Source organism: Oncorhynchus keta, chromosome 4 (genome assembly GCF_023373465.1).
Source record: "Oncorhynchus keta strain PuntledgeMale-10-30-2019 chromosome 4, Oket_V2, whole genome shotgun sequence".
Classification (NCBI taxonomy): Eukaryota; Metazoa; Chordata; class Actinopteri; order Salmoniformes; family Salmonidae; genus Oncorhynchus; species Oncorhynchus keta.
In genome coordinates, this window is record NC_068424.1 from 33660163 (window position 1) to 33686441 (window position 26279).

Consider the following 26279-nt stretch of genomic DNA (forward strand, 5'->3'; position numbering starts at 1 on the left):
TAGATGCACTATTGTAAAGTGGCTGTTCCACTGGATGTCATAAGGTGAATGCACCAATTTGTAAGTCGCTCTGGATAAGAGCGTCTGCTAAATGACTTAAATGTAAATGCATATCACAGACCTATATATATATTTCTCTCTTCTTTAGAGATAGCTGAAGTTGAACTAGGCCTATTGTATACTCTAATGTCTACTGCAGTATAAATAATATTAGCATACTGTATGTCAGTGGTTCCCAACCTTTTTCAATTACTGTACCAACTGAATTTTGCTCAGCTTGGGGGACCGCCTCTTGTGCATTTTACCTCATGCATCTCATAAATCTTCTCAAGTACCCCCTGTGGATTGTCGAAGTACCCACAGGGGTCCTAGTACCCCTGGTTAAGAACCACTGCTGCATGTTGATTTGAATTCGTACCAAATCCATTGAAAATCCACTCTGCTTCCTGTTGCTCCCGGGACCAAGGCACAATTGCACCAGCTGAAGAGGATCCAATGAGAGGACCAATAATGCCAAACTGAGTTTTGTTGACATTGCATTCAGCTAATAGCATTTGAGCATTGAAACGAGCGTCCAATCGGATTTCATTATTCTGAAGAGGCGGATGTATTCGTTTATGTTGTGTTTCTGGAAAGAAGGGGAGAAGGAGAAAACAATACATGTTTGTTTAATTTAGTATCGCACAAAAGTCTTATGTACTTTTTAATTTGTTGGTCATTTCATAAATCAAAGGTAATCAACATACAGTTTCTGCATTTTTTTTGTCCAAACTATGTAATTGTGTTATAACAAATATGTCTAAAGAGGATAGACATGATTAGCTAGATAGCTAACGTTATTAGCTAGAAAGGCGACCTTCCCCGATAAAGTTAGCCAGCTAACGTTTGCTAACTGGCTAGCTATAATGTCAAAAGAGTCATGTACATGTACGCACAAATAAAGTAACTTGGGTCTGTATGTCTGGTGTGATTGAATTTCTGAAGCAGTGGCAGACAGACCACCAACAGCGATGTAGACACAAGCTGCTGAGTCATTAACGTTAGCTAACCTATCTAGCTAAGTTAGCTATGTTGGGGAATTGTAGCTACAGTAGCTAGGCAGTTCCACAACCAGTGAAAAGTATATATTTTTTCACGTCTCTTCCACTAATATTGTCGATGTGGGAAGTGTAGCTAACAATTGCACGTGTCTAACTACACGTTGATAATTTAGCTAGCTTGTTCTGGATGGCGTCAAATTGTCAGACCGCCAGCCAGCAAATTAATGGCATGTTTTACTTTTTCAGATTGCTGTAATACCCACTTTGTAAAGTCCTGAATTGAACCAAGTCAAGGATCTTTCATTGATGGTTCGAACAATCTAACCATGAGCTTCAGCTTTGAGGGAGATTTCAAAACAAGACCCAAGGTGTCTCTTGGGGGAGCGAGTAAAAAGGTAAGACCACTATGAGATTTACCTTACCTTCTATATAGAAATGGCTACTGTGCAATTTCTATAGCGAGCTAGCTTCTTCACTTAATTTTTCTACTAGTCGTGTCAAGCACAGGAGGTTGGTGGCACCTTAATTGGGGAGAATGGGTTTGTGGTAAAGACTGGAGCGGAATCAGTGGAATCGTATCAAACACATTAGTGTCCAGGTATTTGATGCCATTCCATATGCTCCGTTCCGCCAATTATTAGTAGCCTCCACTGGTGTCAAGCTATGTTAATATAATTTGGCTTTCAGGAGGAAAAAGCATCTCTTCTACACCGGACACAAGAGGAAAGGCGAAAAAGAGAGGTAGTCCTTTGTGTGAAACACACTTGTGATGTAAAATCGTCCTACGTGAACTTCAAATACAAAGTTGGATTGTAAAACCAAACATGATTTAATTTCACTGTGTATTTATTTACTCTGTTTTTCAACTTCAATAAGGATGAAAGACGAAGATTGAAGAACGCTATTGTCATTCAGTCCTATATACGAGGATACCATGACCGAAAACAGCAAGTATGTCTACTAACATGAACTAGCTCATTCTTGGGTGTCTATGCCATACCCTTCCACTCTCACTTATCTTGCCAGCAATCCCATTTCCACAGCCTCGTATTGCTGATGGCAATGTGGATAGATACTTCATTGTGTACACTATCAAGTGATCATCCCTATAACTGTCAATGAACTTTGACTCTGCTTTTTTCCAGTATGCCATCCAGAGGGGCAACTTTGACCGCTGCGTCTGCCAGGCACAGTCAGAAGGTGGACCGCCAATGTCTGACGCTGCCAGTCTCAGTCTCCTAACGAGGCAACTCCTTTTTTTCTACAGACAGAGTGAGGATTCACGGAGATTGGTGAGGAACAACATTTTTTGGAAGTGTTGTTACAACTAATTCAAAACTTGTGTAAAACGTGATGTCTTGCGCGTGGGAACCTGACGCAACATCTCTGTCTGTGTCTCTGTAGATATGGATTTGTCAGAACCTAGTGAAACACAATGGGCAGTTTTTGAAGCTGCTGGCAGGGCCCGAGAGACAGACGTGTGTGTTTCAGATCAAGAGGGTCCTGGGCTCCTGCTGCAGGTAATGGGGCCTACACCTATTCTTCAGGAATGCGTTCTGGGGGGAAGTTTCCCCTAGGTATAGATCTTGGATCAACTTCCCCTCTTCCAATGCTAACCTTAACCATTAGTGGGGAAGAAATGTTAAACTGACCCAATATCCAAGAATGGTATGGCTGTTGAACAAGTTGAGGGGACTAAATGACTTGGTGTTACCTTAGATTGTGAACTGTCATGGTCAAAACACATATATTCAATGGTTGCAAGGATGCTGAGATATCTGTCCGTAATAAAGAGATGTGCCGCTTTTTTGACACCACACTCCACAAAGCAAGTTCTGCAGTCTCTAGATTTATCTTATCTTGATTATTGTCCAGTCATATGGTCAAGCGCTGCAAAGAAAGACCTAGTTAAGCTGCAAGTGACCCAGAATAGAGCGGCACGTCTTGCTCTTCATTGTAATCAGAGGGCTCATATTAATACTATAAATGACAGTCTTTCTTGGCTAAGAGCTGAGGAAAGACTGACTGCGTCACTTCTTGTTTTTATAAGAAACATGAATGTTACAGGAAATACCAAATTGTTTGCATATTCAAATTACAGACAGCACTGACCCACACTCTTACCCCACCAGACATGCCACCTGGGGTCTTTTCGAGTCCCCAGGTCCAGAACAAATTCAAGGAAATGTACAGTATTATACAAAGCCTTGAGTGCATGGAACTCCCTTCCATCTTATAAGGGAAAGGGAACAGCAAACCTGCTTTCAAAAAACAGCAACCCCTCATGGCACAACACCTCTCCCCCATGTGACCTATTTGTTGTGTGTATGTACTGACATGCATGTGTAATTGATAGATGCGCACACACACACACACACACTACATGTATTAGTTTTATGTATGCAAATTGTAAAGTCTTATGTCTTTTTCATTATGTGTCAGACCCCAGTAAAACTAGCTGTTGCCATTGGCGTCGGCTGATGGGGATCCTAATTAATCTAATCAAGATCAGCTTCTATGGGCAACTTCACCCTACCGCCATGAATGCATTGAACAATGAAATATGGCGTTATTACACCCCTATAACAGTGTTTCTCCATCGTTCCTAGACTTCTGCAGACCTGCAAGGATGACAGTTTGAATGTTGCCGTCCCCATGAGGATGCTGGAGATCTTTTCTTCAGAGAGAACTTATCTTCCTGTCCTTGAAGACATGAATTGTGTAGCGTCGTTAATCGAGCAGATTTTGCACTATATGGTACAGAAAGGCAAGTGTCTTGATGGTATCACTGCTGTTACAGTGCAAAATACGTTTTTTGTTTGTTGTTAATGCTCACTTTCAAGCCCCATTGAATTTGACCACTTGCATCTCTCTCTCTCTCTCTCTCTCTCTCTCTCTCTCTCTCTCTCACTCACTCACTCACTCACTCACTCACTCACTCACTCACTCACTCACTCACTCACTCACTCACTCACTCACTCACTCACTCACTCACTCACTCACTCACACAGGATATTACAGGTCACTTTATATTCTAGTGAATCACAAGCTTCCTTCCAGTCTGGAGTACAGCGATGCTCCCTATGGTGCACACGCTATCCCCTTGGCAAGCACACTGCTGGACCACACGCTGAAGCCCCTGCACTTTACCTACTCCTCCTGCACTACAGGCGCAAGGTATGTTGAGGTTTCCCCTAGGTACAGATCTAGGATCAGCTTCCCCTCTTCCAATCAACCCTAACCGTAATCATTAAGGCACGGACAGACCAGTAGGATTGCCGATTGTCTCCCGACCGAGAGTACTTACCTCTGAACAGAGTACCGGCCCTATACACTTTCAAACCAATTCTACATGTAGAAATGGGTGAAATTGACAGCTGTCAGTTGTCCACCAGGCGGGTGGTCCCTGTAGCACACTGCGCCGAAGGCAAGCAGGAAAACGGTGAATGTGCGGCCCCTGAATGTACAGAACGACAATCGGTCTGGTGAGTTTTCTCTTTTATTGGGAAAAATGCTAAACTGACCCAAGATCAGCGTCTATGGGTAACTTTACCCTACTCCAAGTATAACAGCAGGAGTAGCGTCTGTAAAACCACAACAGTCACACCAGAACAGTCAAACACACACACAAACGAACTGAAGCTGAAGTTAACTAGAACACACACACACACAGAGTTTCCTGAAGTCTGACCCTCTCAAAGTTGAACCTTCAACACATGAAATCCCCCTCGCACACAAAGCATCCCTGCATCAGCGACTGCTGAGCACGTGGGAAAGAGCAGAGCGAGGGGCTAGGAGCGGAATGCCTTTGTCTGTGGCGTATGCTGTTAAAATTGTCCAGTAAACCGATAATGTAAACTTGGGGCATTTGTTTGTCCTTCGAGTCGGCGGGGACACTGTAATTGATTCACCAACCTGTTTACAACGAGTAATAAAACTGACCCAGAGTCTGAGTACAGAATATCGACTATTTGCTCTCAATTATAAACATTCTTAATGACAAACGAGGGGGGCATTCTTTTCTTTTTGAAGAATAGCAGGGGACAGGGTGTGAGAAACTTGGGTACACACTCACTCCAACAGCTAATTATCTGACCGGGACCACCAGATGTGAGAGTTACTCGGGTCAAAACAGCTCTGTTTGACAAGACAATATTGGGGCACTCAGAGCTGAAAGGAGACACCCACTCTATCAGTCAAACTCTATTGTCCTTGTTTGGGTAGCCTAATGAGTTTAAAGGATCACCTTTCTTTAGAAACTGACTTTTGGCTCTGAACTGAAAGTGCTCAATCTTCATGTTGACTGCTGACATTTGTATGGGATTGTATAAACATTGTGAACATAATTTTCTGTTGTAAATACATTTTCATATTTTTGATATCTGACCTAGTATTTGAACACTGTGTTGTTGAGGAAGAGCTTGTTGATAAGCATTTCGCTGTTGTGTCCTGTATACGGCTCATTCCATGAAATGAGTCCCTTTTGTGGCCATTTGATATTTTATGTAGAAATGGAAAATTCAATACATTTTTTTTCTTAAATATAAAATAAAGACTTGTTAAAGTGCCCACCTTCTGTGACTTCTAGGATCCTTCCTATCTTTCTGAAGATTGTTATTAATTCCATGTGATTAGTGATTCATTTTAAGGTAAAAAAAAACCCTGTTACTTAAACTGAACCCTCGTTTTAAGATGATGAAACTATTCCTTCAAATTATTATTATTATTATTATTTTTTAAATCTTAAGAAATATTGAACATCTAATAGTCAAGTCATAGTGTTAGCAGTTGAGCTCGTTCTACTTTTAATGGAAATGTTCTGGTACTGAGCGTGTTGAGTGTAACACGTCAACTCTGTTACCCATAGATAGACAGGCTAGAAATGTTTGAACAATTTAAACTTTTTTTGTGAAGCTTGCATTCAATTGCCCTTTCCTGTTGCACACAATAAGCTTCCATTCCCCCCGTCACAAGGGGATTCATGGCTAATTTAAGGTGATATCGTCAACCCTGTTATGGTCAACCCTGTTACTTTTCAACCCTTTCCATGTTCCGTGTGCTCTTTACACCAGAATGTTCAGTCTGCTCTTTATGACAGAACATTCAATCTGCTCTTTACAGCAGAATGTTCCATGTGCTCTTTATGACAGAATGCTCCATGTGCTCTTTACGACAGAATGCTCCATGTGCTCTTAACGACAGAATGCTCCATGTGCTCTTTACGACAGAATGTAAAAATGAGGAGAAAATAAATAATCTAGACAGTTCATATGTTTATTTATTTATTAACATATTTGTAAATATTGATTTGTGATCAATTGGCTTAATCTAATGTCATTATCATGTAGTGAACATTTAAAACCAACTTTCCCATTCTACAATGTGGGGAATGTATACAGCTCTACTCCAGGCATTTGTGTAGTGACATTTCTCTCCCTCTCTCTCTTTGGTTCCACAGGCAGTTTGTGTTTGCGGCCTTCACTGAGGAGTTCACCTCGGCGCCTTTCACAGAGCAGATCTTTCATTTCTTTATTCCGGCGCTGTCCGATCCGCGCCTCCACTTCCCCTTCGAGGCCTTCTTGGGCTCCCTGCAGGCCACCGTAGTCTCCTCCGCAGCGGCGCTGAAACGTGCGCCGTGGCTCTTCTACTTTGTCCTCTCGGTCGGGGAGACCTGCCTGGGTAAGTGTCTGCGTCCAAAACGGTACTTCTATTCCCATTGGCTCTGGTGAAATGTACTGCACTATGTAGATGTACATTTTTTTTATTGAACCTTTATTTAACTAGGTAAGTCAGTTAAGAACAAAATCTTATTTACAATGACGGTCAAACCCGGACGACGCTGGGCCAGTTGTGTGCTGCCCTATGGGACTCCCAATCATGGCCGGATGTGATACAGCCCGGATTCGAACCAGGGACTGTGGTGACGCTTCTTGCACTGAGATGCAGTGGCCTTAGACCGCTGCGCTACTCGGGAGCAACAATAGGGTGCCATTTGGGACACAAGCTTAGTGTCCAGCTTGTGGGGAATTGTACTCTCGTGTGCAGGCACATTGACACGTGGAGTTGGAGGGAATGGCCCTGAAAAAAATACATCTATAGTGATAGGGAGAGGGGTTGTAATGTTGTCTGTGTGCGCAGGTTCATTGTCAGAGGAGGGCCTCCAGCTGTACCTGCGAGCTCTGCAGGCCCTCCTGCCTCTCCTCCCCGTGTCAGAGAGCACCAGCAGGCCGGAGGTCATCAGTGACTCTGAGGACGAGGAGGACACCAACACCCAGGCTCCGTCCACACAGGTTGCTAGCTAACACACACACACACACAAACACAAACACACACACACACAAACACACACGCACGCACGCGCGCGCGCACGCACACACGCACGCACGCACGCACACACACACACACACACACACACACACACACACACACCACTAATGTGTTAATACGGGTAACACCAAAATTAAGGAATGGCACACTGCAGGTCACAGGTAATGCATATCGTTCAGAATGCCCAGTTACTTTACAGGCAACGTTTTCTAATGAAAACGGCTTACATCTGACCACAGGTATTGCACACACTACAAGCAGACCATAGCCTATCGACACTACCCCTAGGCACTTCACGATAATCACCCTGGGCCTTATTCATAAAGCGTGTAAGCGTAGGCGTGCTGATCTGGGATTAGGTCTGCCACTGGCCATACGATCTTATGAATTGATTGATTGAAATGGGAAAACTGATCCCAGATCCCGCTGACGCTTTATGAATTCAGGCCCAGCTATAGCCTACTTACTGCAACAACTCCCTCACCTATTGCGTGTGAACTCGATGGTTGCAGGACGACAGTTATCGGATATCGGTGCAGCTGATCACGGAGGAGTGCGTCCACAAGCTGGACACAAAGCAGCAGACGAACGCGCTGCTCAACCTGGTGTGGAGGGACTCGGCCAGTGAGGAGGTCTTCACCATGATGGCCTCCATCTGCCACACACTCATGGTGCAGCACCGCATGATGGTGCCCAAAGTCAGGTCCGTGTTCTACATCGGATCCAGTTACGTTGCTTTTTTGTCCCAAATGGTACCCTATTCCCTATCTAGTGCAAAATTATTGCACCATAAGGGGAATAGGGTGCCATTTGGGATTCACATACCTAAAGGTGTTCCATGTCTTTACAGGGCTAGAATATCCGCTTATGTTTTGTTTGAATCCTCCCCTGAAGTCGTTTTGAGAACCGTCCTCTCGCTGCGATTGTAGTGAATTTTTATTTTTTGTATATATTTTTCCCCCGTTTTAATTGTAATTTTTGACTTCATCATGAAACTGGTGATGAATCAGCGTTTCCGTGTTGTAAGCAACTAATGTGAATAACGAGGAAGAAGCTCAGACGTTATTGGCGTATACAACCGGCGGAGGAAGCACTCGGGAGGTCAGGGAGGCTCTGAAGCTGTCACTCCTCGATTAGGGTAATTACTCCTGGGATGGCTGATTTTGGGTTGATTGCATTCGGGCAGGATGTGGATGTGAGAGGGGGAGATGGTCGCTGTTGTGGCTGAACGAGGGGGCCACCTTCCTGGGCTTTACGGCACACCCTGCGTGGTCTCTCAACCCTTCTGGTTAATGGTTAGTAGAGCCAATGGAAGACACTACCTGTCTGTACTGTGTGGGGATGAGAGAGTGAATGTGTATCCCAGCGTATTGTCATTACTGACGCGTTGCTTTCACCTTTACAGGGTGTTTAGGGCAAGAGAGTGTTACCTGGGTCGAATCAACTAGAAACCAAACGGAAGCAAACAGGCCAGAACGAGGAGGGTCTACCTGAATTTGTCCAGTGAGAAAACGCAAGTTTTCATTGCAAAACGTTCTAAATTGCAAAAAAGGAATAGGATCCGGTCCGATCTCATGCGAAACCTGATTCAGACATCTTTCAAACTCGCACAAAACACAAAATCCCCCCCAAAACTCGACCAGAGAAGATGCGTTGATTTGCTTCCCAAATCATTTGGTGGAATAGACATAGAATCCTCCTCCCTAAGTATTTTCTATCATTTTTACAGCTTCCTTTGGTCCAAACGCTTTTACCATAAATCCTGCCTCTCGTCCTCCATCATTATCGGATATCTGTGCAAAATAATTAGCTCACTGAGGAAGATTAATTAGTGACCAAGTAGACGGGATAGCTTTACAAGAGGCTTAGGGGAGCAAATCGCATCCCAGGGCTGATTTACTGCGTTTGAAAAAGAGCTAGTCTGCCTAGCCGGCCTTCCTGCCTCCCGCCCGACGGCCAGCCCAGCGCAATGCCTCGAATAAATGTGTATCTTGTCAAAATGCTCTTACCTCCTTTCTTGCTTTCTTCTGTTCATAAGAGCTCGATTCAGGCCTTGTATGTTCTGTAAGATTTGAGATATAATCTTTAAATTTAAGGCTCTTCAATTCAGGCCTGAATGTTCTGTAAGATTGAAAAAAAAAGATGTAACAATTTTTTTTAGATTAGGTTTGTTTTTTGTTGCTATAATCTTTGTCTTTATGGTTGGTAGGCTAAATGGGTGTATTTTCACTTTTCACTGTTTAGTGTTAGGTATTTGGTGTAATTTTACTTTGATTGTTGTTTAGCCCCTGTGGTGGCACTCTGTCACTAACTGATGGTCCCTGACAACTGTAAGTGTTAGCAAGTCTCTGTCCTTCATTTGTTTTTGCGCGCATGCTGTGATTGTGGAGTTTACATGAGATATTGACACTCGGGCAATGAGAACAAAGTCTTTCTGCCACTGGCACTGACTCTCAGGCCCTTATGAATTAGGCCTAAGCTAGTTTTACATAAATAAAGCAGAATTTGAAGCAAATGACTATTTTAGCTCGATTCAATCCGTACTGTAGCGTGATTCGCTTAATTTCAGATTGGGCTGACATATGTAGCGTTTGCCGTGAATGCATTCTCCACCAACGTGGGAACATTGCCTTAAAATGTATATTGCGCTGTAGCGCAGCTCTTCAGCGCAACGGATTGAATCGAGCCCTTCCTCTTTTGTTTTTCCTAGTTTTCTCTTTTTCTGCGAACATACGTACATTCTTGCATTATGTCAAATTAAAATAATCTGTGTTTTGTCCATCAAGGTCATTTTTATGGACACACACACACACACACACACCCACACACACACACACACACACACACACACACACACACTCACTCATGACCCCTTTTGATGCCTGTGACTTTGTGTATTAGTGCCTTCATTCCGTGATTGAAATGGAGCTCTGGTTTCTAGCAGGCCGTATATCAGGCTGTCAGTCAGCATTTTAGTGCTTTGTTTCCCATTTCAATCAAACACCCGGCCGCGCACTGTAAAGGCCCAGAGCACTATGCTATACCCGGCTCCCCTCCTCTCTTGTACTGACAGATGGGAGGGGCACGGCAGAAACTATTTCTCAAACATAGTAAGAGGTGTCACTCACCCCCCACTCCGAAGGCTAATTTTAATTGTCAGATATTCTCCGCTGCGCAATGGTGGCCGAGGTATTGTTTGACCCAAATGGCACCCTATTCCCTTTGTAGTGCACTACTTTTGACCAGAGCCCATAGGGAATAGGGTGACATTTGGGACGTACATTGAGAGATTGGAGGCCGACACCAACGTGTGTTCACGTGAGATTCCATCCACCTCCCGGTCTCCCTCTCTCTGTTCTGTCAATCTTTTACCTCTCATAATGTGAATAGAAGGCAATAGCTTGTTAAGTGGCAGGCATCCTTATAGGTGACAATACCTTTGCCCCTTAGACAGAGGTCCATTATATGCAAGGAGCATTTATTTAGTTTTCAGCTTAATTACGGCATTAATGTTACCTGACATTAACCTTCGGTGTGAAGGACACACAATCTAGCCGGAGTGATTTAAAGGAGGGTACACACACTTTGAACAAAGAGCAGCTTCACACCCAGGTGCCATAGGCCGTTTAGTTAGACCGGCCGGCCGGGGTGTCGGGATGAGGGCCCAGTGCTTGCATCTCAAATGGCACCCTGTTCCCTACATAGTGCACTACTTTTGACCAGGGCCGACACGAGGGAATCGGTTGCCATTGGGACGCAGCCAGTGGCTCCTTCCCTCCTCTGTGTTATCATGTAATTCAGGGAGAGTGTGGAAGCATGCTTGCGCTCTGGGGTCATTGTGAGGGCCATGCCCCCCCCTCTATTGTGTCCCCCCGTGGCCATTAAGTTAAATGGGGCTCCTCCAGGAAGCCAGAGGGCCTGTTTATGACCCTGGGCCGATCTCCTCCTTGCCAGCAACTAGTTTACTAATGGAAGGTGCCTCGCCTAAATAAAGCTTAATGGGTCGTTTAATCTTTTTTTCGTTACGGAAAAGGGAGAGAGGGGACTAAAGAGGGAGAAGAAGGGCCAAGAAAGAAAATTGCTGCGGGATACGCTATGCTGCTGTTCAACAGCTTTTATTTGATATTTTTCCCTCTTTATGTGCGTCCTCTGGTTACTTGGGCAATGTTAACGATATCTGACTTAGAGGGCATCGAGGCAGAGAGCAATGTATATGTTCAGACGTACAAATTGTGTCAACTCTTTTGTCCCATATCTATATCTTTGAGACATGCATCTTTATAGATATTTTGTAAATGTTTGTTTACTTTCTGTCTTTCTATTTTGTCCCCTCCAGGCTTCTGTACAGTTTAGCGTTTAATGCACGTTTCCTGAGACATCTCTGGCACCTGGTACAGTCCATGACCACCAAAATGATCACGGGGTGAGTTGATTTGAATGTCGGTCAGGGGCTGTATGTATCAAGCATCTCAGAGCAGGAGTGCTGATCTTTGATCAGGTCTCCTCCCCCTGTCCATGTAATCTTATTCATTGTGGTCTAAAAGGGCAAACTGATCCTAAATCAGAACTCCTGCTTTGAGACACTTGATATAAATATGCGACCCTGAACAAAGTGACGGTCCTCGAATGGTTCTCGGCGTCTGTAAGTCACTTCAACGTGCTTTATTGACATAAATATAAATATGCGACCCTGAACAAAGTGACGGTCCTCGAATGGTTCTCGGCGTCTGTAAGTCACTTCAACGTGCTTTATTGACATAAATAAACAGGTCAATATAGTGAGTCTCTCTCTTCTTCTCTCCTCCCAGGTCCATGGTTCCGCTGTTGCAGGTCATTTCGCGGGGGTCTCCCATGTCCCTAGAAGACTCCAATCGCATCATTCCCCTCTTCTATCTCTTCAGTTCCCTCTTCAGCCACTCGCTCATCTCCGTGCACGACAGCGAGTTCTTTGGCTACCCTATGGAGGGCCATGGTAGGCCACTCCCTCTGTGTTTCCTGTTTTTTTGGGCCGTGGTGGCAAAGTTAGCGTGGTTGGGGGGGTGAATGTGGGGCCAACAGCACCGTCTCCGACTTAACATTTTAGAGGCTCTCATCTTGGCCACAGAGATGACATTGTTCTGTTTTAAAGAGTTTTCTGTTATTCTACACATTTCGTCATAGGGCAGAGTGAAAAACTTCAGCACATCTACACATTTCGTCATAGGGCAGAGTGAAAAACTTCAGCACATCTACACATTTCGTCATAGGGCAGAGTGAAAAACTTCAGCACATCTACACATTTCGTCATAGGGCAGAGTGAAAAACTTCAGCACATCTACACATTTCGTCATAGGGCAGAGTGAAAAACTTCAGCACATCTACACATTTCGTCATAGGGCAGAGTGAAAAACTTCAGCACATCTACACATTTCGTCATAGGGCAGAGTGAAAAACTTCAGCACATCTACACATTTCGTCATAGGGCAGAGTGAAAAACTTCAGCACATCTACACATTTTGCCATGTTTTTATGCTATCTCAGTGACTCAAACATTATAACAAAATCAATGGGGGCCCTATGCTATGAATTATTTATAACGTATTCTCCTGACTGTCTACTTTTTATTCTGGTGATTGTTTGGCCAGTTCTCAAAGATTATCTTGTTAAAACATAAAAACAGCTCCATTATCTTTGCTACATACTTTATATCTGGTTTTAATCGTTTAGGGTTTACTCTGAAAACATTTTAAAATCCCCCCAAATTATCATATTTTTGGAAGTGGCGGCAACAATTTACCAGTGGCGCCGCGCCGCTGCTAAATTAATATAGAGGAAACACTGCTTCCTCCAAACACTGGTCTCCAAGGTGGCATCCCAAATGGCAACTTATTCCCTATGCACTACTTCTGACCAGGGTATGTAGGGTGCCATTAAGGACGCAAACCAAGTCTCAAAATCACCTGCCTCTTGTTTTGAATCGGTGTGAAGCTGACATTTTGTTTTACTTTGAATTGAAATGCTTCTAGAAACAAACCTATATGTATCCAGATGGATAGTTTCACACATTCTTTACACTACACTGCACAACATCCTTCACCTTGCTTGATATTCAGTGGGGAAGATATGTAGGGCGATATTTTCTCCTCGCAAAGACAGCTATGCTGGCAACCTTCTGAATAACAGGAGCTCTGATACAGTACCTCACGACTGCGTTGCGTGTGGCATGTGTATCACGTTGTTTACTAAATCCCTGGTTTAACTAGAGATCTTCCTCACGGAAATTGTCAAAGAAAAGTGTAAATCGCGCTGCAAAATGATAATTTCGCTTACAGTGCAGGTGTCTTGGCGATAGGAAAATGTTGCCTTGTACTGTGTTCAAGGGCTGAGTAACAGTGAACAACCGTCCATTCCTTCTGTCCACCCCCTTCTCAGGCCACAGCAATACCACCATGATGCCGTTCACATTGTCCGAGCTGGTGAACCTGTCTCAGTTGCTGAGGGACGCGTGTCTGGGCATCATCAAACTGGCCTACCCCGAGACCAAGACGGAGCACCGCGAGGAGTACATGGCCGCCTTCCGCAGCGTGGGGGTCAAAACCAACACAGAGGTGCAGCAGCGCATCCAGGCCGAGCAGAAACGCTGGGTTCAGCTCTTCAAGGTGATTACCCCCCCCCAGCACCTATCGCCCTAGCAGGACAATGGCCTCAAATCTGATTCAAAGCATGTAGAAACTGTGAGTGTGGCTTTAGTGTGTAACACCGGCACAACTCTAGTCTGCATGTTGTCCCCTGCCAAAGTCCGGAGTTCTGCCTCTCCTCCCTTCTCAGTCTCCCCTTTTTATATCCAACTGTCTAAATATATACCAAATAAGGAAAATGGGATTCCATTCTAAAAAAAACTAAATGCTTCCCGAGTCCCAACTGGCGTCTGTCCTCACTCTGAGGCACCTGTAGCAGATTTTGAAAATGGTTGCATGTATCTTTTAAAGGGTCTTCTTTGACTTCTGTTGCTCTCATAGCAAACATAATTGTAAATAACAAAAATGTGTTTATCAGCAACCGTTGAAACTCAAATTGGGTCAGTTAGGAGAAACCGAGTATGCGTGGCTAGACTTGGCTGAGTGAGGACGTTCATTGGCTGTTTACTGAAAGGAAATGAGGCAGATGACAACATTAGGTTAATTATTTCTCTCTCCCTCGCTCACTCACTCTCACTCTCGCCCCCCCCCCTCTATCCTTCTCCTCTCCCACTTACTTTCCCTGCAACAGTAATTAAGCGACTCTGGCTGTGAGTCTTTGAGAGAGGGACTCGAAAATGAGCAACACTTTCTTTCAGCAGAGGTGGTGGCGGTGTACGAATGCGGCAAGAATTTCATAACAGTTCAAGGCGAGCAAACACCTCCCGTCAGCTAAAACGACCCATTAAAGAAGTGGGAGAGCAGTGGAAATGCATTTTCCAAATTGAACGGGGGTCTGGATTTACAGTCGCTTTAATGCCCGCTGACCCCTTAACACGCTAATGTTTGGTTCGAGTCATCAGCCGTCCTTCGCCCATCTTTTATCACCCCCATTGTCGAGCTATCTATTTAATTGAAAGAAGTTAATTGAATGAAAATGATCAACTAAGCTTATATTAATATTGCTAATGGAACTTCTCTTCTTGGCCATGTTTGGAGAGAGATGTCACCGCAGAGTTTGGGAAAGCCCATTAAGTCGTGCACTTAACCCGATGTGCTAATTAAGGAATGCTTATTCATTCCTCCGAGTCGGGGGTAAGTCTCTCTCCTAACCCATCGCCGGCGGCGCGAACAGCGTTTTGCACTCCCCGTTATTACCGAGAATACCGACTCTGGTCGTCGCTGATGACGGCCCGAGATTGATTGCGTCCTGTATGGGAAAACGCTGTGCGTTTTTAAAAATAACCCTTCCATTCAAACGATGTTGCCTGGTTATTGTATTGAAGATTGTTTCAGGGTAATTATGTGTCTGAATACTCCCAGCTAGTGCCGGTAATGACTGTGGAATAAGATTTTGGAAATGATCAATATAGATGTGACAAGTTCAGTCGCTACAGCGGAGTCTTCTCTCCGCTAATCATCTGAAGTTGTGAACTCCACAAATATGACCTACACAGCTGACGAAAGTGATGATCAACTTCTATCTAACATTCCTATCCAAAGGCTGCACAGAGTAAGACATGGGATGGGATGCAAAATGGCATGTTTTTCACTGGACCGGACTGGACGGTACAAAAAAATGATTAGGACAGTACAAGACAGACCATATTTAGTTATTAACAGGACAGGAATGAATATTCACTCTTGTTTCACCCTCTACTGCAGAGTAAGACAATGGCTATCGCAACAAGTCTCAACCCTGACCCTATCTCACAGAACAACGCGGAGTTACACTGGTCGTTGCCACAGTTTATCTTTTGCCCTCCGTCCCGCGGCTGATGTCAGCAGACTGGACAGACTAGCCCATAATTAACCCTGGTGCTGGATGTGGAGGGACGAACCCCCCACCATTTCTCTTTTATACTATCGTTAAATACCACTCTAATGGCTCAGCTCGCAAATTGCTTTTTTAAGAGGAAGCATCTTATTGTCGAGCCTCCACGCAAATACATTTGTTTGTTAACAAATGAAAGGATGTATGCTTTAAAATGACGTCCGTATATCACGAATCTTTAACTTTTTGTACTTTTAAGTCATTTAAGCAGACGCTCTTATCCAGAACGACATAAAGTAGTGAGTGCATACATTTTTCGTACTGCTCCCCCATGGGGAATCGAACCCACAACCCTGGCATTGCAAGTACCATGCTCCACTGACCGAGCCACACAGGACCTGAAAAGGACATGGTTAAAATGACATCTTTATCACTTGTGTGATGTTTGGTGTCATGCAATTTGTTTCACTTTGACTTACGTATTACAGCCGAATCCGTTTAAGCCATTTAAAAAAAAATGTTTTTATATTCTACGAAGAGATTGAGTGGCATGTTCTCTTGAGAGTCCAGTGTGTGACCTTTTATTTTGATTGTTTATTGTTCTGCGTTTCACAGGTGATCACTAACTTGGTGAAGATGGTGAAGGCTCGTGACATCAGACGTCCCTTCTGTCCGGCAGGTCATTGGCTCTCTGAAGAGGTCAACATCAGAGCAGATAAGGTAACCGTGGGTAACCATGCTCTCAGCCCTTAGATTGTTACCCTTAATGAGGTTATCAGGCAAATCATTCATCTGGTTTACTCAATAACGCTTCACTAACACTTCCTTTTATCAATCCACCGTTATGACTGCATACAGTGGTCAGGAACACAACTTCGAGCTCTTGGCATTACATGTAATTATAGTTGATAAACAACTTTGTGACATCTACGGCGGAGATGCACGCTATGTTTTCACCAGCTGTGCCACTGACCTGCCTTTTGAGGAGTATCTGTACATGGATACATTTACGATCACTTTATTGTCCGTGTACATGGGGCATTCATTTTGTGAGGCCAGCATACAAAATACACTACAACAATACACCGTAATACATGCAATGCATACTGTAAATACTGGAAAGTGAGCATTAAACATAGTCCCTGTGGCATACTGTTAGGCCATTGTGTTAGACCAACGTTATTTCCTATGTAAGGATGCTGTTAGCACAGTCACGCTGACTGGAGCCCTGCTCTTCCCTCTCCAGGTGACCCAGCTGTACGTCCCCTCGGCCAGACACGTGTGGAGGACGCGGAGGATGGGACGCATCGGGCCCCTGCAGTCCACACTGGATGGTACGACACAATATAGATCCCACAAGAAAAAGTAGTCCCAGTTAGGTTTGTTCACGATACCAGTATCACGATAACACGATTTTCCATGGCAAAAAAAAAAAGGAAACAGGAAGCAGACTCTATGATACTTGGAACTAGTGTGACAACCCTAGTTCCTGCTATACGTGAACCGACCACTTACTGTCGTCACAGATTTTAGAAGTGCAATGGAACACCCTAGTTGCCGCACCATAATTGGGGTACAGGGAACACTGTGCCATCTCTGGTAAAATGAAGCTCTTAGGTCAGCTCAGGTGTAATCTCAGGTATGTTATTTTCCTTCGAGTCACTCCCGATGCCTTAGCTAAGAGCCAGGGATGGCAATGGGCCGAGAGCGAGACAACCAAGATCATATGTTGTTTAATTTAGAGCTGCATCAAAGGGCCTCCGGCAGCGGGCAGGTGTGAAAACAAACAGATAACAATGCGTGTATGATCTGCCTAATGCCACTCCAGCCAGCCCCGATACAGGATCAATTAAATTAACCCGAGAGTCCTGATGAGCTCAGACACATCTGGCTGTATGTTTGTCTTCCCTTTTTTCATTTCCTTAAATGGACAGGCCCTCGGGTGATGAATGGCTAACGTATTGACCACCCCCGGGCCATATTTCTCCTCACCGATGGAAACCTGATGGCCGAAATGCAGATAGGATTGACTAATTGAGCAGAATAATTGCGCTCGAACGGGGACAATGAAGGGGAAGGAGGGGTGGTGGTTTAACTCTGCTGTTGTGGCAGTTTTGGGTTCTAAACGGTTACGAACGCCGAGTTGAATACAAAACGAACGTCTGCTTAATGGAAACGGCCAGTCAGGTGGACGGGCAGCTCACCGTTGAGTTAATTAAAAGTGTGTGTTAGTGAGAGAGGGGTTGAGGCAGGATTGAGCACTCTGACGGGCTGCCTGTAAACAGTCAGCTGGGTGGGGAGAGGGCCTAGCGGGTTAGCAGTTGGGGAGGGAGTAAGGTAGCAGGCAGGTAGGATGGGGGGGCTAACTGTGCAAAAATGGGTCTGGGTGTTATCTGGGTTTAACCTCTTCCATAAAGAAGTGTCTGGGTTTTCTGGGAGACTGCAGGGAAGGAGTTTGGGTTTAGGTTCTGGTAAAGGAACCCCTGGGCTCCGTGCAGGCTGGTTAAACATTTACCACACGGTGCTGTCTCAGCATCTATCCACACACTATGTCGTCATGGAAACGCTTCATGGCGCTGCATTGGGCATTTATAGATTGATGGATGGATGAATTAGAGCCGGATGGATAGATACCTAGATGGAGGATCAGATCGATGAATGGTAGGATAGTGTGGTTAGATGGGTTAATTGATGGAGGGATGGATAAATGAATAGATAAATAGATTAATGGGTAGAAGACAGACAGATTGACTGTTGAAGAGCAGTTTAAGCATTGTTGTTGTACTGTATTTCTGTTGAAGAAGTTCCCTTACAGGACAAACATGTTCTATTCTATTCTAGTGGGGATGGAGCCTCCACAGCTGTCTGTTTCTGAGGAGAGACACTTGGCCATTCTGACCGAGCTGCCCTTCGTCGTGCCCTTTGAGGAACGAGTCAAGGTACATCTCATCTCTGCATATTGCTCCATATAGATGCGTGCAAATATATTGGCACCCTTGCATGATTCACACTTTCTTCTAAAATAAGTTGAAAAGGAAAAAGCTTTTGGAGTTTTCACATGTATTTGTTTGATTTACATCTGTAAAGGACCAAGAAGAATAACAAATAAATAATGAAATGGATGTGTAAAAAAAAAGAAAAGATGACCTGGACTAATTTATTCAAAATACAAATGAATTTGGTCGGAGGCGAAGATTCTCATTTACTGTGTAATTTCTCACCTGTGGTAAAGTTGCCGGTGCCTACACGGTAAAAATAGCATTCAATAATTTTTTAGAAGAAAAAAACAGAACATTCTGCTCCATTGCACTGCATTATAAAGTGCAAGGGTGCCAACATATTTGAAAGCGTATGTATACTTGTTAGAAAACCAAAACCCTTGTGTAATATGTATGACTGAATATTTATTTTCACCTCAGTTAAATTTGTTTTAAATAAAATTGCCTTTTATTGTTGGACTATTTCTAATGGATGTAGTCATGTAGTCAATAGAGGTCCTTTAAAACCTGGCTGGCTGTAGGTAGTCTGTCATTAAAACTGCTTGCCATATTATCTCTGTCTGTCCCTGTGGCGAAGATCTTCCAGAGATTGATCTACGCGGACAAGCGGGACGTACAGGGAGACGGGCCGTTTCTGGACGGGATCATCGTCACCATCAGACGGAACTACATCTACGAGGACGCCTACGACAAGCTCTCCCCAGAAAACGGTACGTGGTTAGGCTGAGGAGGGATACGGCTCGATGAGGAGGGATACAGTGCCTTCGGAAAGTATTCAGACCCCTTGACTTTTTCCACATTTTGTTCGGTTACAGCCTTATTCTAAAATTGATTATCAATCTACACACAATGCCCCATAATAATAAAGCAAAAACAGGTTTTTAGAAATGTTTGCTAATTTATTAAAAATCCCAAATGTAAATATCACATTTGCATAAGTATTCAGACCCTTTACTCAGTACTTTGTTGAAGCACCTTTGGCAGCAATTACAGCCTTAAGTCTTCTTGGATATGACACTACAAGCTTGGCACACCTGTATTTGGGGAGTTTCTTCCATTCTTCTCTGCAGATCCTCTCAAGCTCTGTCAAGTTGGATGGGGAGCGTTGCTGCACAGCTATTATCAGGTCTCTCCAGAGATGTTAGATCGGGTTCAAGTCCGGAGTCTGACTGAGCCAGTCAATGACATTCAAAGTCCCGAAGCCACTGTTTTCATCAAGGATCTCTCTGCATCTTTGCCTTGATTCTGACTAGTCTCGCAGTCCCTGCCGCTGAAAAACATCTCCACAGCATGATGCTGCCACCACCATGCTTCACCGAAGGGATGGTGCAAGGTTTCCTCCAGATGTGACTCTTGGCATTCAGGCCAAAGAGTTGAATCTTCATTTCATCAGACCATAACATCTTGTTTCTCATGGTCAGAGTCTTTAGGAGCCTTTTGGCAAACTCCCAAGTGAGCTGTCATGTGCCTTTTACAGAGAAGTGGCTTCCGTCTCGCCACTTTAGCATAAAGGCCTGATTGGTAGAGTGCTGCAGAGATGGTTGTCCTTCTTGAGGGTGCTCCCATCTCCACAGAGGAACTCTAGAGCTCTGTCAGAGTGACCATCGGGATCTTGGTCACCTCCCTGACCAAGGCCCTTCTCCCCCGATTACTCAGTTTGGCCGGGCGGACAGCTCTAGGGAGAGTCTTGGTGGTTCATAACCTCTTCCGTTTAAGAATGATGGAGGCCACTGTGTTCTTGAGGACCTTATTTGCTGCAGAAATGTTTTAGTACCCTTCCCCAGATCTGTGCCTCGACACAATCCTGTCTTGGGAACTCTACGGACATTTCCTTTGACCTCATGGCTTGGTTTTTGCTCTGACAGGCACTGTCAACTTGGGGACCTTATATAGGACAAGTGTGTGTCCTTCCAAATCACGACCAATCAATTGAATGTGGACTCCCAAGTTGTAGAAACATCTCAAGGATGATCAATGGAAACAGGATGCACCTGAGCTCAATTTCAAATCTCATAGCAAAGGGTTTGAATACTTTTGTAAATAAGGTATTTCTGTTTTTTTATTTGTATTAAATTTGAAAAATTGCCTTAAAAAACGATTTTTGCTTTGTCATTATGGATTATTGTGTGTAGATTGCAGAGGATTTATATTTATTTAATACATTTTAGAATAAGGCTGTAACGTAACAAAATGTGGAAAAAGCGAAAAGGAGATATTATTGAGACGCAGCCCAAGACTGTATTTGTCTTCTGTTTGCGGTCCATAAAAATCCAGATATTCTAGCCGAGGTTGCAGATCCCATTAGAAATGAAGGTTAGCTTTCCCATCGGTCTCTGAAGTATTGGATTTCACTAAAGCATAATTGTGATCGTGGTTATTCTAATGGCTCGCATAAAAGCGGGGAAATCAATTATTTTAAGTCACCTCTTTTTGTGTTTGAATTTCGAAGAGCACTTTTGTTGGGTCACGTGATTAAAAACTGTAGTAGTAGTAGGTGGCCCTGCCTTCGAGGGGCTGGAAAGGTGATCTATATCATTCATGTGTCTTTATAAGTTATAGCTGCTCTGATTTATCACCGTACATTCATTATTCTGAAACGTGACCTCTTTCATACGGTTTGATTTGATTATTCCTCAGGTCAAAGAAATCATGCCTCTTGACATGTGGAAATGGGGAGAAATATAAACTCTAAAATAGATACACTATATATACAAAAGTATGTGGACACCCCGTCAATAGAGTGGATTTGGCTATTTCAACCACACCCGTTGCTGAAGGTGTATGAAATCGAGCACACAGCCATGCAATCTCCATTGACAAACATTGGCTTTCAGCGTGCAGTCCAACGGACAAATCTGGGTTTGGAGAATGCCAGGAGAACGCTACCCCAATGCATAGTGCCAACGGTAAAGTTTGTTGGAGGTAGAATAATGGTCTGGGTCTGTTTTTCTTGGTTCGGTCTAGGCCCCTTAGTTCCATTGATGGGAAATCTTACCGCTACAGCACACAATGTCATTCTAGACAATTCTGTGCTTGCCCTTTCCTGTTTCTGCATGACAATACCTGTAACGGTTGTCATTGGTGGAAGAAGGAGAGGACCAAGGTGCAGCGTGGTACGTGTTCATGATCTTTTAATTACACTGAACACTAGAACAAACATTTTAAAAACGGAACAAACGAAACAGTCCTGTCTGGTACAGAGACAGAAAACAAAGTATGGTTCTCAATCAGAGACAACGATTGACAGCTGCCTCTGATTGGTAACCATACCAGGCCAAAAAAATAGAAATACAAACATAGAACAAAACGTAGAATGCCCAACCCAACTCACACCTTGACCAACCTAAAATAGAGACATAAAAAAAGGAACTAAGGTCAGGACGTGACGGTACCCCCCCAAAGTTGCGGAATCCGGCCGCAAAACCTAAACCCATAGGGAAGGGTCTGGGTGGGCATCTGTCCGCGGTGGCGGCTCTGGCGCGGGACGTGGACCCCACTCCACCTTAGTCTGGGCCCACTTAGGTGGCATGTTTGGAGCGGCGACCCTCGCTGCCGACCCCAGACTGGGGACCCTTTCAGTGGGCCCCGAATAGACGGGAGACTCTGGCGGCGCCGGAGTGAAGGGCGGCTCTGGCGGCTCCTGACTGGCGGGCGGCTTTGGCGGCTCCTGACTGACGGGTGGCTCTGGCGGCTCCTGACTGACAGGCGGCTCCTGACTGGCGGCAGAACCTGGAGGGAGGAGACTGAGAGACAGCCTGGTCCTCGGAGGAGGCACAGGATAGACCGGGCCGTGGAGGCGCACTGGAGGTCTCGAACTAAGGGCCTGCACAACCCGTCCTGGCTGGATGGTGACTTTGACCCTGCACGTGCGGGGCGCAGGCACAGGACGCACTGGGCTGTGCAGACGCACTGGAGACACAGTGCACAGAGCTGGCGCAGGATAACCCGGGCTGAGGAGACGCACTGGAGCCCAGATGTGCTGAGCCGGCTTCATCCCTCCTGGCTTGATGCTCACTCTAGCCCGGCCGATTCGAGGAGCTGCGAAGTAATGTACCTGGCTGTGAAAGTGCACTGGAGACACCGTGCGCTCCACCGCATAGCCCGGTGCCTGACCAGTACGACGCCCTACCCGGTAAGCACGGGGAATTGGCTCAGGTCTTCTACCTGACTCCGCCAATCTCCCCGTGTGCCGCCCCCCAAGAAACTTTTGGGGCTTCCTCTCAGGCTTCCTTGCCAGCCGTGTTCCCTCAAATCGCTGGCTCCCTTTTCCTGCTGCCTCCACTCTCCTGGCTGCCTCCACCTGTTCCCATGGGAGGCGATCCCTTCCAGCCAGGATCTCCTCCCATGTGTAGGATCCCTTGCCGTCCAGAATGTCCTCCCATGTCCATTCCTCCTTACAGCCCTGCTCCTCCTTACCACGCTGCTTTGTCCTTTGGTGGAGGGTAGTTCTGTAACGGTTATCGTTGGTGGAAGAAGGAGAGGACCAAGGTGCAGCGTGGTATGTGTTCATGATCTTTTAATTACACTGAACACTAGAACAAAATAACCAAACGGAACAAACGAAACAGTCCTGTCTGGTACAGAGACAGAAAACAACTACCCACAACTCAAGGGCGAAACCAGACTGCCTAAGTATGGTTCTCAATCAGAGACAACGATTGACAGCTGCCTCTGATTGGGAATCATAACCAGGCCAAACACATAGAAATACAAACATAGAACAAAACAGAATGCCCACCCCAACCTAAATTTGAGACATAATAAAAGGAACTAAGGTCAGGATGTGACAATACCCCTGTGCACAAAGCGAGGTCCATACAGAAATGGTTTGTCAAGACCTCTTTTCCTACCCAATTGGTAGTTACATTCTTGTCCCATCGCTGCAACTCCCCTAAAGCTCGAGAGCCATGCGTCTTCTGAAACACTACCCTGCCAAGCCGCACTGCTTCTTGACACTGCTCACTTAAACCGTAAGCCAGCCGCACCGTTGTGTTGGGGGAAACACCGTCCAGCTGTCAACCGAAGTCAACTTACAGGTGCTAGAGCGCGATGGGACAAGGGAATCCCGGCCGGGCCAAACCCTCCCCTAACCCAGACGACGGGAGACCCATGTGTGCCACCTCGTGGATTTCCCGCTCACTACCGGTTGTGACACAGCATGGGATTGAACCCAGGTCTGTAGTGACGATGCAGTGCTGTAGTGCCTTAGAAAGCTGCACCACTCAGGAGGCCCTTTGTGCCCTAGGTGTGGAATAACTTTACTGACCTGCATAGAGTCCTGACCTCAACCCCATCCAACACCTTTGGGATGAATTTGAACGCCGCCTGCAAGCCAGGCCTAATCGCCCCAACATCAGTGCCCGACCTCACTAGAGTGGAGAAGAGTGGAGGCTGTTATAGCAGCAAAGTGGTGACCAACTCCATATTAATTGCTATGATTTTGGAATGAGACGTTAGCAGGTGTTCACATACTTTTGGTAATGTCGTGTATTTTCCCTATTCCTACACATAATGTAGAATTTTTAAATTGTAAATTACATTTGAATTATTACATGCATGTACACTGAGTGTACAAAACATTAAGAACACCTTCCTAATATTGAGTTGCACCCCTTTTGATCTCAGAATAGCCTCAATTCGTTGGGGCATTGACTCTAAAAGGTGTTAAGCGTTCCACAGCGATGCTGGTCCATGTTGAATCCAGTGCTTCCCACAGTTGTCAAGTTGTCTGGATGTCCTTTGGGTGGTGGACCATTCTGGATACACACGGGAAACTGTTGAGCGTGAAAAACCCAGCAGCGTTGTAGTTCTTGACATACTCAAACCGGTGCGCATGGCACCTACTACCATACCCCGTTCAAAGGCACTTAAATCTTTTGTCTTGCCCATTCACCCTCTGAATGGCACACATACATAATCCATGTCTCGATTGGCTCAAGGCTTAAAAATCTGTCTCCTCCCCTTCACCTACAATAATTGTAGTGGATTTAATAGAGGACATCAATAAGGGATCATAACTTTCACCTGGATTCACCTGGGCTGTCTTTGTCTTGTTTTATACACTCAGTGTATATTTTCTCTACTAACTTGGTTTCCCTTCGTGTCCCGTGTATCCAGAGCCGGACCTGAAGAAACGTGTCCGGGTGCACCTACTCAACGCCCACGGTCTGGACGAGGCGGGCATCGACGGCGGGGGCATCTTCCGCGAGTTCCTCAACGAGCTGCTCAAGTCGGGCTTCAACCCCAACCAGGGCTTTTTCAAGACCACCAACGAGGGCCTGCTTTATCCTAGCCCCACCGCCCAGATGCTAGTGGGGGACTCCTTCGCCAGACACTACTACTTCCTGGGACGGATACTGGGGAAGGTAAAGTTTTAAATAGAAACATTTTATTGCGCATTTTTATATAATAGAGGAGAGACGACAGAGGAAAGATAGATATATAGTGTGTCACAAAGGCAGTGGGTTGGATTCAAACCCACACCAACACGGGAAAACGTGCTGTAGCCGGGCGCCACTGACCACTGGACCACCCAGGCCCACGGGAGAACTGTCTTAGCTGACAGACAGACCGCTCTGATTCCAGGTCTCTGTTAAAGTCAACAGAAATCAATGTGTGTGATCAGTGTTCTTGTGTAGCCAATACAGTGTAGAGTGGGGACAATGTCAATTAGAGGTCGACCGATTAATTGGAATGGCCGATTTAATTAGGGGTGATTTCAAGTTTTCTTAACAATCGGAAATCAGTATTTTTGCACACCGATTTTTCCGTTTTTTTTTTTACACACCTTTATTTAACTAAGCAAGTCAGTTAAGAACACATTCTTATTTTCAATGACGGCCTAGGAACGGTGGGTTAACTGCCTTGTTCAGGGGCAGAACGACAGATTTTTACCTTGTCAGCTCGGGGGATTCAATCTTGCAACCTTACAGTTAGTCCAACGCTCTAACCACCTGCCTCTCATTGCACTCCAAGAGGAGCCTGCCTGTTACGCGAATGCAGTAGAAGCCAAGGTAAGTGGCTAGCTAGCATTAAACTTATAAAAAACAATCAATCAATCATAATCACTAGTTAACTACACATGGTTGCTGATATTACTAGTTTATCTAGCGTGTCCTGCGTTGCATATAATCGATCCAACGCTTGGGGATGATTTAACAAATGCGCATTTGCGAAAAAAGCCCAATCGTTGCACGACTGTACCTAACCATAAACACCAATGCCTTTCTTAAAATCAATACACAGAAGTATATATTTTTAAACCTGCATATTTAGCTAAAAGAAATCCAGGTTAGCAGGCATTATTAACCAGGTGAAATTGTGTCACTTCTCTTGCGTTCATTGCACGCAGAGTCAGGGTATATGCAACAGTTTGGGCAGCCTGGCTCATTGCGAACTAATTTGCCAGAATTTTACATAATTATCACATAACATTGAAGGTTGTACAACGTAACAGGAATATTTAGACTTAGGGATGCCACCC

At 45.0% G+C, this 26279-nt stretch overlaps 1 protein-coding gene across 1 annotated transcript in view; it reads left to right on the forward strand.

Annotated features, from left to right (window-relative positions):
• Positions 1-220: 220 nt before the first annotated feature.
• ube3c (ubiquitin protein ligase E3C) overlaps positions 221-26279 on the forward strand; it is a 43466-nt gene continuing 17407 nt past the window's right edge. Inside the window, exons 1-19 of the mRNA XM_035760497.2 lie at positions 221-733; positions 1287-1435; positions 1728-1781; positions 1917-1991; positions 2186-2332; positions 2445-2560; positions 3650-3807; positions 4052-4217; positions 6499-6719; positions 7179-7330; positions 7880-8070; positions 11704-11790; positions 12176-12339; positions 13779-14005; positions 16413-16517; positions 17044-17131; positions 18639-18736; positions 19374-19506; positions 24914-25161. Coding sequence (XP_035616390.1) covers positions 1367-1435; positions 1728-1781; positions 1917-1991; positions 2186-2332; positions 2445-2560; positions 3650-3807; positions 4052-4217; positions 6499-6719; positions 7179-7330; positions 7880-8070; positions 11704-11790; positions 12176-12339; positions 13779-14005; positions 16413-16517; positions 17044-17131; positions 18639-18736; positions 19374-19506; positions 24914-25161 — 2499 coding nt within the window. The 5' untranslated portion in view covers positions 221-733; positions 1287-1366. The remainder of the gene's footprint in view (positions 734-1286; positions 1436-1727; positions 1782-1916; positions 1992-2185; positions 2333-2444; positions 2561-3649; positions 3808-4051; positions 4218-6498; positions 6720-7178; positions 7331-7879; positions 8071-11703; positions 11791-12175; positions 12340-13778; positions 14006-16412; positions 16518-17043; positions 17132-18638; positions 18737-19373; positions 19507-24913; positions 25162-26279) is intronic.